Source organism: Vigna unguiculata, chromosome 2 (genome assembly GCF_037176805.1).
Source record: "Vigna unguiculata cultivar grain cowpea cultivar isolate G323 ecotype 2 chromosome 2, ASM3717680v1, whole genome shotgun sequence".
Classification (NCBI taxonomy): domain Eukaryota; kingdom Viridiplantae; phylum Streptophyta; class Magnoliopsida; order Fabales; family Fabaceae; genus Vigna; species Vigna unguiculata.
The window spans coordinates 35,559,243-35,577,044 of record NC_140793.1 but is presented as its reverse complement, the minus strand read 5'-3'; the positions used below and the strand labels follow the sequence as shown (position 1 = coordinate 35,577,044).

At 29.6% G+C, this 17,802-nt stretch overlaps 2 protein-coding genes across 2 annotated transcripts; both read right to left on the bottom strand.

Annotated features, from left to right (window-relative positions):
- Nucleotides 1-4,244: 4,244 nt before the first annotated feature.
- LOC114174669 (Late embryogenesis abundant (LEA) hydroxyproline-rich glycoprotein family) lies at nt 4,245-5,201 on the bottom strand. The gene has a single exon (XM_028059495.2). It carries the CDS (start codon nt 5,028-5,030, stop codon nt 4,467-4,469), a length of 564 nt encoding a protein of 187 aa, XP_027915296.1. The 5' UTR covers nt 5,031-5,201; the 3' UTR covers nt 4,245-4,466.
- Nucleotides 5,202-7,049: 1,848 nt separating this feature from the next.
- Nucleotides 7,050-15,920, bottom strand: LOC114168957 (respiratory burst oxidase homolog protein A-like). Its single transcript, XM_028053960.2, has 14 exons — nt 14,965-15,920; nt 14,698-14,857; nt 14,215-14,263; nt 12,209-12,322; nt 10,285-10,707; nt 9,815-10,201; nt 9,617-9,712; nt 9,258-9,373; nt 8,765-8,932; nt 8,498-8,657; nt 8,161-8,358; nt 7,908-8,036; nt 7,689-7,767; nt 7,050-7,613 (listed from the first exon to the last, which is right to left on the bottom strand). The coding sequence occupies exons 1-14, from the start codon at nt 15,557-15,559 to the stop codon at nt 7,504-7,506; spliced, it is 2,784 nt and encodes a 927-aa protein (XP_027909761.1). The 5' UTR covers nt 15,560-15,920; the 3' UTR covers nt 7,050-7,503.
- Nucleotides 15,921-17,802: the final 1,882 nt, after the last annotated feature.

Genomic DNA, 17,802 nt, shown 5'->3' with positions numbered 1-17,802 from the left:
ATTAGGGAAATTGCTTTTCAAAAGAAAAATATTTTCTTTTGAATGTGCACATCTTTTATATATTATATTATATTATTTTGTTTCTCAGCTACTGTATTTTCATAGGTAATTCCTGAGTGACATAGACACAATATTTAATATTTGTTTTTGCCTCCAAAGTTGTTTATAATTTGCACACTCATAAAATGTATTAAATAATTTTGAGTGCCTTGCTTTTTATTTTTTAGTTTTTTTATTTATGTTTAAAGATTTATTTTTACTTGTTAATTCTCATATAAATTACTTTTGTCTATGTTTAGACAATTTGTTTTCTTTATTAATTCAAAACTTAAAATTTGTCCAATTTAAAACTATTTATATTTTGAGGTAACTTTAGAAAGAATAATACATTCTTGATATAATTGAGGATGGTTATTGATGATATCGAAACTTAATTAACGTCACTCACAACCACACTCTTCAACTAAGTGTACATATTAGATGTAGCAGAAAAAACAAGTAGAAAAATACAGTAAGTTCAAAAAGATTCAAATCAAACAAGATGCCCTTTTATAATATATTTGCAACTGTTATTTTTATTAATTATTCTAATAAAATTAATGTTAGATATCACCACTATTATTTTTTATTAATTATTATATTCTTTATCAAATGTAATAGATTTAATGTAGTTTTTTTTTTATAAAACACATATGCCTCAAAATAAATTTGAAAGTCTAAATAAAATCTTATCATTTATGAAACATAATTTAAAATATATTGTTTGCAAATTTAAATTTAAATTATATATAAAATAAAGTTTTTATGAACTAATTCCACTGTGTATTGCAATATAAAATTCTTCAAAATTTTAAAAATATTTTTAAATTGTAAACTTCATTCCTCAGTACACTATCCACATAATCTATTCACGGGATCATTACAATCATTACTAACAATTAAAATAAAGATAAGTCCAAAATCAATCACGATGAATATAACTATATATATATATATATAACATCTTACATAAAATTTTCAATTAGCATAAACTATTTAATAGATTTATTTAATTAATTCTTTATTTTTTATGAAATCAAGATTTTAAGTAAGTTTTGATATTAAAATTCAGTTATACTTTTTATATGACTAAAAAAGGTTTGAGAAATCTTCTACATAGTACTTCTCAAATCAAAATTGCACATAATATATGCTCTTACTAAATAAAAGTCATGAACTCTCTTTAATAATAAAAGTTTCACATATTACCTCCTAAAATTTCATTCGCAATACATATTAACCATTATGATTTATATATATAGATATATATATTATCAAGAAGTATGTTTGGGAAACCTTAATATCCACATGCTTATTAACTAAATGTCAATGAACACATGCAATAAGACTAATTGTTTCTTACTAAATAAATATCATGACCAATAAAGAAATAGATTGGGTAATCCTCTCCTTATACAATATAGTTTGCATGGTCTAATCATTCATCATGAAAATCCCTACAATAATATACACACTAACAATCAATAATATATATTAAAAATGCAAGTTATTATATATGAACAACAACCAACAATTTAATACATTAACCACAACAATTTAATGTATTTTAAGCACACAAATTTAATGTATTTTAAGCACAACAATATAATATATTTTAAGCTTAACAATAATTTGTATTAATATTATCAATAATTCACATCATCACCAATAATGAAATACGATCAACAAATTATTTAAATAAAATAAAATATATTTTTTTACAAGACAATTTTATTTGCTTGAGAAAATTTAGAACAAAATCTAAATTTAAGGTCAACAAAATTAATTTCTTAAAATAATTTTACTAATAATAACTAAAGTACATAATAAAAATCAAATTCAACGTATATTTTACAAATATTTTTTTTTCAGATAATTTTCTTCTAAAGTTACACCACTAAGATAATTTCTTTCCATTTCTTACTATATTTGTTTACACTAAATCATATAATAGTCTCATTCAATATATCAAATTATTTCACACCTGATAAAAATGAAATCCTAAAAAAAATCCTAGTAAACTGAATCGTATATATAATTTAATGTAATGAAATCGTAATACATTCACTCCTTTTAAATGATTATTACATCATCAAAACAACCATCTAAATAATTTTAACAGCACCACTGTTAACTAACTATCGACCTCCATAGCCATACATATATATATATATATATATATATATATATATATATATATATATATATATATATATATATATATATATATATATATAATTTAAAAAATAAAATATTAATTACAGTGCAAGTCTTATACCATTTGTTTATATAAAATTAGGAGTAAAAAAATGTTTCAGAAAGATAAAAAAAATAACGAAAACTAAATTAAGATATCACAACATATCATTATAATTGGTTTTGCCTTGTAGAGAATAAATAAATTTAAACAATTACTCTATTTCTAATATACAGTGATGATTTGCGGAAAAAAATGTTAAAATACTTTATACGAATAATGATTAATATATATTATATCAATCAATGTTAAGATTATGTATGTTATATAAATGAGGATACACCTCACGACAAACCATGAGCAATTTTTTTATTATTATTATTTCCTTAGGTGGTAAATGATTTTCCATCGTACTCTGTACAATGTAAAGCTATTTTAGTACGTGCTACTTAGCATCTTTAATAATATTTCAACCTTTTCTTATATATGGTTTTTAACTCGGATTTTGTTGTGAAATCTAATTGTAAAATTTAGGTTAAAATACTCCGTTGGTCCTCGTTTTTGTAGCAAAATCTCAATTTGGTCCTCGTATTTTTATTGGTCTCAATTAGGTCCTCATTTTTGTAAATTAGTATCAATTAGGTCATTTTCGTTAGTAGAGAACTAACACCGTTAAGTAGGTGCCACGTGTCAGCTTCTCATTTTTTTGAATTTTTTTTATTTTTTTTTAAATTTTTTTTAAATTTTTTTTTAATTTTTTTTTTAAAAATATTTATGCCACATGTCACTTCTGTAATGTGCCACGTGTCAATCTAATATGGTGACATGTGTCAAATTAATGTATGAATCTCAATTTGGTCCTCATATTTGTTAATTTGATTTGATTTCAGTCCCAAATTTTTTTAAAATAATTTTAATTTTATATGCTCCAAATTTAGAACAAATTTAATTTTTTTATAAATGTAATGATGATACTTTTATTACAAGTGATATTTCTATTACATATTTTTAACAACATTTAATTTATTTAAATTTATATTTTACATTAAACTTTATTTAAATTTTATTTTAAAATTATAAATATATAAATTAATAAATTTATATTCGAAATATTTGTATAATATTCAATATCAACAATATTTTAGAGTTGGCTTAAAAATAAAAATTTTATAAATTCAAATTTAAAATTTTAAAATAATTTTATAAAAAATTAAAATAAATATATTTAAAATTTTAATATTAAATATAATTAATATTATTAAAATATTTAATAAAAATAATCATAACATTATATAAAAGTAAAATTTGGTCTAAATTTGGATTGCCCAAAATTGAAATTTTTTTAAAAAAGTTGGGACTCAAATCAAATCAATTTAACAACTATGAGGACCAAATTGAGATTCATACATTAATTTGACACGTGTCACCATATTAGATTGACACATGGCACATCACAGAAGTGACACGTGGCATAAATATTTTTTTAAAAAAAAATTAAAAAATTTTAAAAAAAATTAAAAATTAAAAAAAATTAAAAAAAATAAAAAATTCAAACGAGGAGTTGACACGTGGCACCTACTTAACGGTGTTAGTTCTCTACTAACGGAAAGTACCTAATTGATACTAATTTACAAAAATGAGGACCTAATTGAGACTAATAAAAATACGATGACCAAATTAAGATTCTGCAACAAAAACGATGACCAACGGAGTATTTTAACCTAAAATTTAAGTTAAATATATTTATAAAATTATCAAACTCAGTAGAGTAGAGGACTTACTAAACTAAACTCACACCGTGCTTATGTAAACAATACTACTATATATAAAGATGAAGGCTGATTTATTTCCCTAATATCTGTGTTTATATAATTTATTTAATTTGATCTCTATATTATTAAAATTTTGAATAATTTTTTTTCTTTAAAAAATTAATGTCTATTTGATGTCTTCTGTCAATGAATATAAATAACCTTATTAAACAGTTTAATAAAAATAACTAAATCGATGATAATGTCAAAATTTAGAAATTTAATTGAAACTTACAGGACCAAAATTCTACATTGCTAAAAAAAGAAACTACAATGATAAAATTAAAGTCTATAACAAAACATTGCAAATAAGATAATTAAAAACAAGAGATTAAATGCACTTAATTAAGACAACGAAATGAAAACGAAGGCAAAGAAAAAAATGAAAACTGTCACAAACCAGGAAAAAAAAGTTACTATTAGCATTGAATATCCTGAAGTAGGTGGGAGGTGAAGTTGAGCTTCATAGCACAAGCCATTTCGATGCTCTTTTTGACGTTCATAATCTTCAGAAAACGAACCGTGCCACTAAATTTGGCGTAGCTGGTGAGATTCAACGTCCCTGAATTCATGTCACCGGAAAAATTTCCGGTGACGGGTACCTGAGCGGACCTCAAATCAACGGTAACATTGATTTGTTTGGTTTTTCTGAAACTCACTTTGTCACCGTTGATGGGTGTATCACCAATCTTCGCACCCGCATAGAGCACACTCATGCTGCTATTGTCGTAAGTGAAGACACCGAAATTAGGGTTTTGGATGGTCATAAAGATGATGAGGGTGGCGTTGAAGGAAGGTGATGATGATGGTGAAGCGTTGTGAGTGATTTTGTTGGACGTAGCTGATCTTATTTTGGCACGTGGCTCCCTCACACGCATTATAGACGCCAAAAGCAGTAGAAGTGCACATAAGATGACGAAGGAAGCGAGAACGCATACGAAACATTTAGCACTTCTTCCTCGTTCCTTCTTCTTATCGTACATGGTTATCGATGTTTGATGTCTTGAATAAGAATGTTTGTCTGAATAGGTAGGTATAGAGAATTGGTGTTTTACTTCTCAGTTTTATGTGGAAATGAAGGTGTTGAGAATTTATTGCTTTTGAAGTAACAGGGAACAGCAAACTCTTAAGGAAAAATCTTGGAAGGCTTCAAATATCTGATTTTCTAAATGTTTTACCTTTCTATTGGTATTGAATGATTGATCTGTGTTGAACAAGTTATTAGGCAATGTCAATTATTAATTAATGAGTGCTTGCTGAGTTTGATTTGAGATCTGAAAACGCCATGTGTGATCATGGCAATGTAAGGATTATCCAATCCTACTGTTCCTTGCCGGCAATAGAAAGCCTTCAAGACAAAAAGAAGAATTAGAATATATATAATTATACTTCTATTAATATTACTTAAAAGTTAAATTTTACAACTAATCTAATTATATCTGTTACAAAGTATTAATTATGTATGTCTAGATTAGTTGTAAAATTTAATATAAATAGAAGTATAACTATAATTTTGGAACAAAAATGAGTTTTTAAAACAAATATATTTTTTCTGTTTTAGTTTTTTTACCAGGAAGCCTTCTATTTAATGTACAACAGTATAGCATAACAATGTTAGGTAGAAGTTTTTTTTTTCGTGGACAAAAGTGTATGACTTTTCCTAGATGTAACGCCACCCCATGTATACGGGCCCTACTATTCGCACCGTGAATTACTATTTTGACCCCTGGCCGAAGTCATATGACATGTTTCTTCTGTATTTAGTTAAAACTAAATTTTATTGATTAAATTAAAATAACAGATTTTGTTGTTGTGTTTGTTTTAAAAAATTAAAATAATAAGTAATAATTTTTTGGGTTAATTTTTTTTTTACGAAAAAGTAACAAAAAAATCATCTTGGTAAAATTTCTTGATTTGCGAGTAAAAAAATAAATATAATATTATTTTTATTATATGGTGAAACGCATCAAATCAAATCAAATAACCTAGATCGATTAATCAACTCAAGAGAATTTGCAAAACTCAAGAGAATTTGCAAAACTCAAGTCAAATCAATCCATCAGAATATGATTTGTTTGCATTTAATTTTACCTTAAACTCTGACTGATTCAACCATAAACCTCTCAATCAGACACATATCTTATCACTCCTCAATATTGAACTCCATTAAAGAATTGAAAATGATAAATTACTCCTGTATAATTATTTACATTAAATAAACTATTTATTAAAAACAATTTTACTTTGAAAATGTTGTGCAGTTATAAAAGAAATTAAATATTATGGAAATGGTGAGTGTTTCTTATTGTACCTAACTTATTTCTGAATGTTATAATGTATTTTTTACTTTTTGAAAAAAATACTTCTGTAAAGAATTTTGTCATCTATTTCTATCCAACTGAGACAATATATTTTTTTTTTTAGAGTAACACGTGGTAAATGATGTTTTTTATGCTACCTATTTTGTTATATTTATAAATGTAGGTAATTAAAAATATATCGGGTATAAGAAGTTAGATCGAAATTATAAACAAGTGACCTCATGAAGACTAATGTCAATGTAAAAGTCTAATTCACATTAAACTCATGTTTGCAAAAAACGTAAAAAAAAAAAAACTGCATGAACATTATTTTGATCATTTATATAAAAAATTTGAATCTTTAGTAATTAAATTTTGATAATTTTTTTTATAATATGAAGTGACATATTTTAAATAATTTCCTATTCTTTCATTTTTTTTTTAAATTGTAAAAAAAGTTTATCAAAAATTTAGTTACGGAAATATGATTGCCCTCTCAATATAAAAAAGCTCATTTATAGTTTTATTTTCACTGATTTTACCTAAGATAGAAAAAAGGCCACTGGATAAAGAATAGGACACTATTAACAGTTTCCTGTATATAAATATTTATTCTGAGTAAGAAATCCAAGGCAGAAGCTGCTGGCATGAAACATCATTTGAACCTCCATATTCTAGAAAGGTAATTGAATTCACTCCAAGAAAACGAAAATTCTGTATATGTTTGTTGTCATTTAACTTTTGATAAATAATCGTTTTCAAATATAATTTTTAAAATATTACAAAACGATTATTATTTTGTCAAAAATAAATTATCCACACACCCTGTTCGATCTATGTCTTGCTCCTTAACCGGAGAACTACCTAATTCCTTTTGTCACTTTCAAAACTGTAGTATGTTTTTCTATGTGGCGACAACTTAAGTGTTGCTGAGGTCTTGTACGGGCAATATCTCCTTTGCGCAGCCACCACATGTATGATGAAATGCCCAACCATCTTGCTGGCCGGTATATACAATGCCTCATCATATTCTGTGCTTAAGTTTTTAGCTTATTGAATAAATCTTACAATCTGGCCACGACAAGCTGCTAAAATGAAGGTGTTTAAATGTACTTGGGTTGATTGGTTACAGTTTCGAAGATACGTCCAAATCCCCTTAGAAATGCTCCTTATGGAACTCAAATTTTGTTTGACCTTTTTCGTTGAACTCGAAGCAGAGCTTGCTTAATTCTTTCGCCAAAACCGGTGCGCCACAATAGAATACACCTGTTGCGAATTGAGGATCTCAGTACAAGATGAAAACAATGTCTATAAATTTATGCTTTATAAGGATTGCCTGACCTATTCGTCCATTGCAGTGCTTGGAACATATTTTGGAGAAAACCTTCTTCCAGTTAGGCCTAGCAAAATGAGTTCTCACCTGGTAGTAAATTTAGAGAAGCAAATCAAGGTTTAAAATTAACTTAGTCAAGACTCAAAAACAAAATCTGTACGACTCTTTTAATTTTCCTAAACTAAAACTTATGAAGTTACAGTAAACGGCAAAAATGAAAGGCTTACCCTAGTCCCAGAAACAATATCAACTCCATTTTTTGCATGGTTGAGGGCTTGCACCATAGTGATGAGGGCGGATCTGGCATCGCCTTCCTCGTATACGCTAGTTAAGTAATTGTGCATCTCAATAACACCCTGAAGTCACATTGAACATAAGCTAAATACACATATAACTTACTGAGCTGGAAACAGAGGAAATGAATACTTAGAACTCTTCAAGAGAAAGTCTAAAAATATAAATATTTATAGTAGTTAATACCCTTTGATCAAGTTCAGCAACTTCGTTCATGACCCCTTTAAACCAATCGAAAGAACCTTGTTCTCTTGTTACCCAGTAGAAATAAGAATTGGTAGTCTTAAGTGTCTTCTTCCGTTTCGGAGAAATCTTATTGAAAGACGGCGAATCTGTACTCCCAGTGCTAAGGTCTGAACCTCTACTTGAATCAGAGACCGAGTCCTGGATAGTAAGCAACCATGACGTTACTTTCATAGTACATAAAAACCTTCGGAAATTGGTCAGATTTTTTTTTTATTTGCACAGTTTTATGTGAAGAAGCATCAATAAATATTTTGTTAATGAATGCACTAAAACTCACCGCCAGCTCCTCCATTTTGACAATATTGTTGAGAAGATCTTTTAGAATGCTAATAAAAGGTGTTGCTCCAATCCCGAGACCGACAAGTAGTAGTACATCATAGTTTCTGTAGTCTTGTGCTGGCGCACCGTAAGGTCCATCTATCCTTAGCTTCGGTAAGCTGTGTCAATTATTGATACCAAGAAGATGACAGGAATCTGAGCATAAAGAATTTTTTTCTAAGGGCGAAGCTACAAGGCAAACAAAGGTGGCAGGTCCATCACGTACCATTTCTTGGTGGTTTCATCAGCCCTGAGAAGGCCGCTCTTCCCAGCTACGGGAGGCTCACAGGCAGCAGAAAATACCCTTCTGAGCTCCTGTGTCCAATCTCCCAGTTGCCGTATGTGAACACTCAGGTAGTCATCGCCAGGTGCAGAGGTAATAGAAAATGGATGCCTATCATACGTAAGTGTATTGTTAAACATCAACCAACTTAACATGAAAAGGAATCGTTAAAAAGTAAAATAGAAACAGCAAGAGGTAATAGAAAAAGGATGTCTGTCATGCGTAATTGTATTGTTAGATATCAACCAACTTAACATGAAAAAGATTCGTAAAAAAGTGAAATAGAAACAGTAAGATGTGAAAGGTGATCTCATTTCAATTCTTTTCTTTTTCGACATCCTAGAGGGGTTATCCATTTTTGTGGTTAGAATTTACATGAAGCATGAGAAGTTCAGCTACTGCAAAGTAATGTAGAAAAAAGAAAATAGCAACCTACCACTCAAATGGAGAAACAGCAGGACATTGTACAAACATGTATTGTCCACTCTTGTAACGAAATTGAGGCGGCTTCGACATTTGCAATGTCAGAACATTTCCAGTATAAATGGCAACCTACAATGATGTTTTTCACAAAAATAAGATCCGTAAGTTTGAGTTGCATCTCTTTGTTTGGCTTATTGAAAGCAGTGATGGCTCAGGTCGCTAAAGTTTTGTTTTTTTAACATTGCTTATTATTGCTGTGCTCGATTTGCCAAGAGCAATTGTAAGCAATGAAAGAAAACTAAAATGCCAAGCTCATAACAAATTTGATTATTCTTTTAGAAGCGCCTAACTATTTTCTTTTCTTCTGTTCACCTTTATAAGACGGACTGTATAGAAGCCAGAACGGAAGTATCTTAGCGTTCTTTCTCCCACATAAAGGACGATTGGAACTGCAAGATACATCCATGTCTGAAAAGAGAAATCAATGCGTTTAGTAACTAAGCAGGCTAGGAAAAAAAGGCTTTAATGATGCTTCTAAACAATTGAAATTTGATACTAAAAGGTGCATACCGTTTGAAGGTGCCATTTGCGCTCGAGGTAAAGATTTACACCATGAATGATGAGCAGGACATAGACAATGACAAATAGATGGTGTGAATACCAGAATGCATTGAAACCGGTGAGCCTATTAAACGGTTTAGGAAGCTTAATAAGATTTCTTCTGAACCATTTTGTTGCAAGAGTAAATGCTATTGCCATCAAAATCACCATCAGAATTCCAGTCACGCCCTCAACCCCCTTAATGAGGTCTCCGTAACTGGGTTTGTGATCACCAAATACACCGTCCAAATACTTCTCATACGTTTTATGAGACGAATTTACAAGTTTCGGGAAATCACAAGCAAGGTGATTCCCGGCATGAAGTATCACTCCAATCACTACTGCTGCAGCAATTGTCTGCAAACATCCATAACATAACATTACATCCACTAAGTTTAATATATTCAACTTGTTTTCTGGTGGTGCTGTGTGGGGCGTACCTTATGAAAGTTGATGTTATCATCGAAAGGTGCAATGTAAGACAACTTGGTGGACCTAAGCCACGTTATGGTATTTCTGCAGACGGGAAAGAGTATAAGTGCCATGTTGAACTTGAGTGTTTCAGCAGCACCTTTGGCCGCGAGGAGACAGTAACCCATGACATGATAAGCATTTTTTCGCTTGTACTCGATGAACTTCCACGTAAACAGCCCAATCATCACTGAAACCCACAATGCTAGAACCCAAAGCCTCTTCCAATTTTCTTGCAAATAGTAGACCATCCTGCGGCTCATCCTACGTATCGGGCTTCTTGACCTTATTCCTTGTAGGTTCTGACTCAAAACTTGACTGGTGTAGCTTAGTGCTTGGCTGTAGTTCAGATACGTATCCTTTTGTAACAGAAGCGTCTCCAATTGCCATAGCTGCGCCAACACAACCACCATTAAAATCTCGCAAAAGAGTTTGAAGTCCTATACTAAAACACTTTCCAAATTTTCGACCTTCATTATTGAAGATTCCATTATTTCCTACACATAGAACGAAAAAGCAGCACATGCACATACGAGTATAAGGTATAGCTGCTCTTGCCAAATCAGTGAGATTCTATCACTTTTTCAGGCAACAAATTTTTGCATCCACGTTATATTCAGTATCTTATTGTAGCAATATTTTTTTTTTGTATAAAAACAAAAATTTACCTTTTTAATAAGTTACTCCTAAAAATGGACTGTGAAATAATGCATTTGATGTCAAAAACAGATTATGACTGAGGATATATGAACATTAGAACATATATAAACATCACTCAACACAACTCTTAAAAACTACGTTTTAAAAGCATTTGCATTCTAAATTCTTATTTGTGCTCTACTTTTTGACATCAAATATGATTTTCCTATGAGTAAGAAGAAATTTTGCAATTAAATTGATTTATGAATAAAATAATTTTATATTATTAATTGATAAAAGGTATTGTTACTGTGTCTTTTAAAATGGTTATTATAAAACTCAACCAACTTTTTGATTGGATGTCCACATAAAATTGTTTTAGACTATATACTTCTTTTTTTTCATTTTAACTCTCGCTAGCGTTAAGTTATATGATGACATTTTAAAATATTCAATTTATTAAAAAATTACATATTCTATTTCATCACTATAACTTTGGATGACTAATCTAAATAAATATAAATTTATAGTTTTTATATACTATCTTCGATTTCATTTTATAACAAATAAATGGTAGCTGCTTATAGAAAAATAGCCGAAAAGCGTATTAAATAAGTTAAAAATGTGTCCTATGCTCTAACCGCATGAAAAAACAGTTCAGCTGACTAATGCATATATTCTAAAAGTTTTATATTGGTTAAACAGATTAATATGGTCACCACAATATATAAATAAGTAATTGAGTCAACTAGAATGCGTTCGTCACTATGCACGTACTGTGATTGAATCGTTACTTCAATTCAATTACTTATGTAATCTTGTCCTCTAGGACACCTATAATTAATTATAGCGTGTAATTTGCTAACTAATTTCACCCAACTTTGGACTTTATATAAAGGAGCAGAGCTGGTCATGCATTGACTTGATTAACAAGAATGAATAAACCTAATTAACAAACGGAACAAATTGAGTTGTCGTTTTCTCTATAACACATGGCATAAAATATTACCAACATTGAACACATTCTGAAGTGTTTTCATTAAAATACTTAAAAGAGTAGATAATAACTTTTATATAACTAATAAATTAAATTAAAAATTAACAATGAAACCAAATTAACCATGGACTAAATTAAGGTTAATCTCAACCACGCACCCATATTTTCTTCTTTGACATACTCAATATATCGTGGAATTAGACATATGCATGTTTTCTTGATAAATTCAGATGTTATGGTTTGTAGAGAATTCAAACCTCAATGTAGCCAAGTCTTTCAGGGTCTAACTCTTCCATGATCAGAGCTGCGTATTCTTCGGCTTGCTCTTTTAATCTGGATAACTTATTTGCTGAAGCGCTTAGCATAATGATCTGAGAAATGAAATATAACCGTCTGTTTAATACAAGTTTTAAGTTTACACATAGACATCATTTAAATTCAATATAAACACTTTTCAAAAAATTATAAATTTTTGTGAGTAGCAACAAATTCATCAGGTTCAGTAGTAAAATGGAGCAAAGATTTGATTCTTTGCTTGGAAAAAAAAGTAATATATATCATTATTATTTTAAATATATTATCGTTAAGAATTGGGGGAGTCAAAATAATATATACTAAAATTTTTTGAACTCATTAATCATTCATTTGAGAATTTTGTTTAACATTTAACGTAAAATTATATTCTTAATACTCAATTTGAGAATACCAACTTGTACCACAAATTTGAGAATGTTAATTTAAGTTATTAAAATGTAAAAATATTTAACTAAATACTAGTAAGTGGTATATACTGACGCCTGTAAATTGGTGAGATTAAAAAAATAGACTCAATCGGTTTAATTTACAAAAAAAGCACGGAATCATTGGGATGAAAACAACTATTTGATGGTTTGACCGATGTTGGTATTTCTATGGCGTGCATGTTTGGACCAGCTACAAAAAAAAGAAGGTAAATGTCCATCCTACCCCCACCAACCGCAATGAAAGCGTCAACTTTATAAATTCCAAGAAATTTGTTTAATCAACAAAGTGGGAGTGGCATCTATGTGAGCAAAAGCCAGAAATTCATTGGCCTTAGAAAGGAAATTATTTGTGTATAATTAAATTTGATATATTTTTACAACCATTAGAAAAAATAGAAAAGAAAAAGTGTGAGAGATAAATGATAAAATATATAATTATTAATTATTATACGAATAATATGACTTAACTTTCATTGAATAGCACCTAACAGTACGCTTATTGCTTTGGAACAATAGAAAACGTCCGGAAGATCAATTTATTAAAACACATATTTAAACGTTAACTAATAAAATAAAATTTTTATTTTATTTATTTAATAAATATAGTCTTCATCCATAACAAGAATATTTTTATTTGGTGTCGTAATGCGCGACATTACAATGCACGACATTACATGTGTTTTTACTACTTGTAAATAATAATCAGCTTCAACTGATTCTAGTTATTGTTATGGTTAATTATTAAAATTCAACTTGACAATATATGAGTCTATATTTTTTACTGACTTTTTTGGTACTATCCTCTGGTGAATATTAAAAGTGAATATTAAAAATACATTATGTTAGTATTTTAAATATTGTTTTAATATATTTTAAAACAGTAGAATTAGTAATAATTAGTGTATTATGAAAATACAGTATAGGAACAACACTAAAAAATCAATAAAAAATCCAAATTTGCTAACATACGTATAGGCTATAGAACAACATAGCACAAGTGCCTTTTGAATAAAAATAAAATAGTTAATTAAATATTTTCATTATAATAAAAGTAGAAAATGGACGTGTTTTTCTCTCTCATAAATTATTACCAAAAGAAGAGCACACACGAAGCCTAAGATTAAAAAAAAAACTAAAATTCAATTTTTAAAATAAAAACAAACAACACATGTCAAACTTATACAATTAAATATACGACTGCAGTTAATAGTGTTAATTAAGTGTACGTGGGAAGAAATTAATTAACCATGTTCTAACTAAGTATGTCAAGTTCCTTACTCTTTCTTTTGAAGTTGTTGATCACGCTTCCACTTACAAAAATTGTTGGTTATGAGTTACGCTAGCTTCAACTATTTAAAACCCTATAGAAAAATAGTATTCACATGGCTATGCATAAAAAAGTCTTAAATATATTGAAAAATTAATTCAGTAGACAAAGGAGAAAACAATTCAAATGTCATAGGTGCACAGATGTATATCTGTTGATGAGACATGGAATGAAATTTCGGACAGAAATGTACCTCTTTCACTTCTTCTTCGGTGATTCTACCATCTTCGTTCTTGTCCACCCTATGAAGGTGATTAGGATTTTAATTAGACAGGGAGGAAAAATAAATATTTGCAGGAGTTTTTCTATCGGATACAAATACGTAAAGTAAAAAACTTAAATATAGATTTAACTCTATCGCAATTTAAATGTTTCATAAACTCAGTTCATTTGAAGTTTAATTTATTTAATTAATTATTTTCGCTTTAGTATAAAATTCTACGTTTAAATTCTGAGCGATTAAAAACGTAAAAAAAAGGACTAACACGCTACTTCTTCATGCCGCAGTTCTTTTCATAAAATTGAGAAATCCTTAATTACTAAAGCAAATAACGAAGATTTTTAAGAAGAGTGGTGTTTATTAAAATAAAAAGATAGGAAAAAAATTAAGTGAGAAATTACTTTTAACTAACTTTGTTATTTTTCAAAAAATATTATTTAGTCAATCAAAGCTTACATATCAAAGAAAATCTGGAGCCGTGAATCAAAGCTTTGATCGGTAATTTGCGACCAGAATTCGCTAAGTTCGTCTCTGCTGATCTTTTCAACCCTGAGTCTTCGTCTGCGACCCAGAGCATCGAACAGTTCCAGTGCGAACTCCTTAGAGTCCTTCATTCCTTCAACAAATAGAAAAAACTCTTGAACCAAAAGCGTAAACAAAGGAGTGAAAATGCAAACACGTGCAACGGAATACTCTGAATTGAAATTTGAAAATAAGTCGAACCTATGCATTGCGCAAAATCAGTGCGGTAGAGAAAACCGTCTCTAGCAAGACTATCGAAATTGCTTTGCACCTCGTTCCAGGCATCAACGCCGTTAGATTTACTGCTAATGAATTTCAGTCCACGGAGCGCTTTCTTCGTACCGGAGCGGTTGCGCTCAAGCTGAGCGCGCTGCTTCCTAAGATCTCGCGGCACGAACGCCGTTTCAGATCCTCCCTGGCCCCACGAAAACCGCCGCAGCTCCGCCTTGAGCTCCTGCGAGAACTGCCTCGCCTTCGCAACCGCCTCGGTCTTAAGCTCCTGCGAGAACTGCCGCCACCGGCTGGGAGAGCTCCTCCTGATCGATGGCGACCATGCGGAGGACACCGGAGTTTCAGTACCGCTTGCGGCATAACCTTCGTCGACGTTAACGACAGCCACCGGCTCAACGCCGCGGAGAACGACGGTGTGATCGTATTGAACGTCAAGAGTGACCTCGACGTACTCGTCGGCGACGGAGTAGGACTCTGTTCCTGGCGACGTCCCTGCGCTGACGAATGCAATATCCGGCACCGTATCAGACGCCCAGCGGCGTTCGTGCTTTGGAGAAACGTTCATGATGACTGAAAACAGAACAATGTATAGTTGTAGTTTAGGTACAGGTATCGTTTCTAATGCGATATTATAGAGATATTTTAATTTAACGAGATATTAGTTTGTTATATAATAAGGTGCGGGGGAAGGTATTGGGAGGAGTTTGGTTGGGTATGGGAAAGGAGAGAAGAGAGTAGAGTTTAGGAAAGAAGAAGGAGAATGAGAATGTGGCAAGAAAAAGACAATAACGTGTGCAGAGCTCTTGATAGAAGGAAACAAAATAGTTTGACCAAAGAAAAGGACAATGGCTTTGCTTTTGCAGTATAAACCAAAAGAAGGCAGGCACTGTTGTTACACTTAGAAAGAACAGAGATTACGTGGAATAGTGATAATTGTAATCTATAATATCCATAAATGGAGGGCGTGGTTTTATAAAATAGAGAAATGTGTTAGGAGTGTAATTGTGCAGGTTAGACGATGGTGTTTTCTTGTTCTTGTATACTTTTGCATAAAACTGGAGGAAGTGGTGGAAACAGAGGGTGAGAGAGAGTGGTGGGGCCGGGGAAGGAAAGCGAAGCTTAAAACTTTAATGGTAGTGGGACCCAGGATACCAGAGTCTTCGAAGTCCACGACGGGACGGATGGCCGAGTGAACTCCACTCACGGTTGTCGCCATCAATTCATTTGTTTCTTTAAATCATATTTTTTTTCTAAAGAAAATAATTTATTTTTGAAGAAGTCAGAAGGACTAAAGCATCACGTGTACATGTGTTTTATCTTTTTAGAATTAAATATATTTTTATTTCTTAGATAATTTTTCGTCAAAACTTTAAATTAAAGTTTAATTATGTCTTTGTTCTACATTTTAGAATCGAATTTGATATTAAAAATTTTAAAAGTCTCAAAATAATTCTATTTTTGTTAAAACATTTCAAGTTTACTCTTTATTTAAGTCTGGGTCGACGTCATGTCTCAGTTTCTTGATTTTTTTTATTTTTATTTTTATTTTATTTTTGAACTTTAACAAAAATAAAAATTTTGTTACATGTCAATCTGTTGTCATGCCACATGGTAATATGACAAAGTGATGTAGCAGTGACAATGACACATGTCACTTATATCATTTCCAAAATCTCAATTTGGTCCCTTTATTTTAATTTTTGTTTTAATTTAGTCACAATTTTTGTAAAAAATTGTAATTTTGTCTCTTTCCAAATTGAAATCAAATTTAATTTCTATATAAATGTACACAAATATTTCTATCAAAATTGATATTTCAAGTAAATATTTTTAACCAGATTAAGTTCATTTAATTAATATTTTACATTGAACTTTATTTAAAATTGTTTTAAAGTTATTAATAGAAAAAAAAAATCATAAATTAACGAGTTCACGTAAGAATAAAAAACATATAAATTTAAAATTTAAAAACAATTTGAAGTAAAGTTGAATGTGAAATACAATTTTAAATAAACTTAGTTATGTTAAAAATATATAATAAAAATATTAATTTGAATAAAAATATCAAATTTAATAAAAATATTTGTATAACATTTATATAAAAATTAATTTTTCTTTTAATTTGGAGAGGGACAAAATTGGATTATTTTTATAAAAATAAGGACTAAATTGAGACAAAAATTAGAACACAAGGACCAAATTGAGACTAAGAAGATAACACCTGGTATGATACTGACACACCTGGCATTATCACTACCACATTACTCTGTCATTGCCACGTGACATGACGACAACTTGACACATGGCAAAATTTTTATTTTTTAAAAATATTCAAAATCAAAAATCAAAAAAATATAAATATAAAATCGAGTAACAAACACATGGTACCCTATCTAACGGCGTCAACCCATACTTAACATAAAGGACAAACTTGAGACGTTTTAACAAAAAATGAGACCATTTTGAGACTTTTAAAAATTTGAATACCAAATTGAGATTTTGACTTCAAAATAGGAACCAAAGACACAATTAAACCTTAAATTAATTAAGTTTTCTCAACTTTAAAAATTTAGTATTTAGCTTTTTTTAATTAATTTTTTTCAAATTTATTTAACATTTTAAATGTATTTTATAACAATATTTGAGTTATTTGTATCGTCTAACTCATTTTCACTTTTATGTTAATAGAAAAAAATGGTTTAAAACATTAAATCAACTTAATAATTTTTATTAAAATAATTAAATTCATCCATCGATGAAAAATTAAATTAATTTAAAATTTCGAAAAGTTAAATTAATTTAAAATTT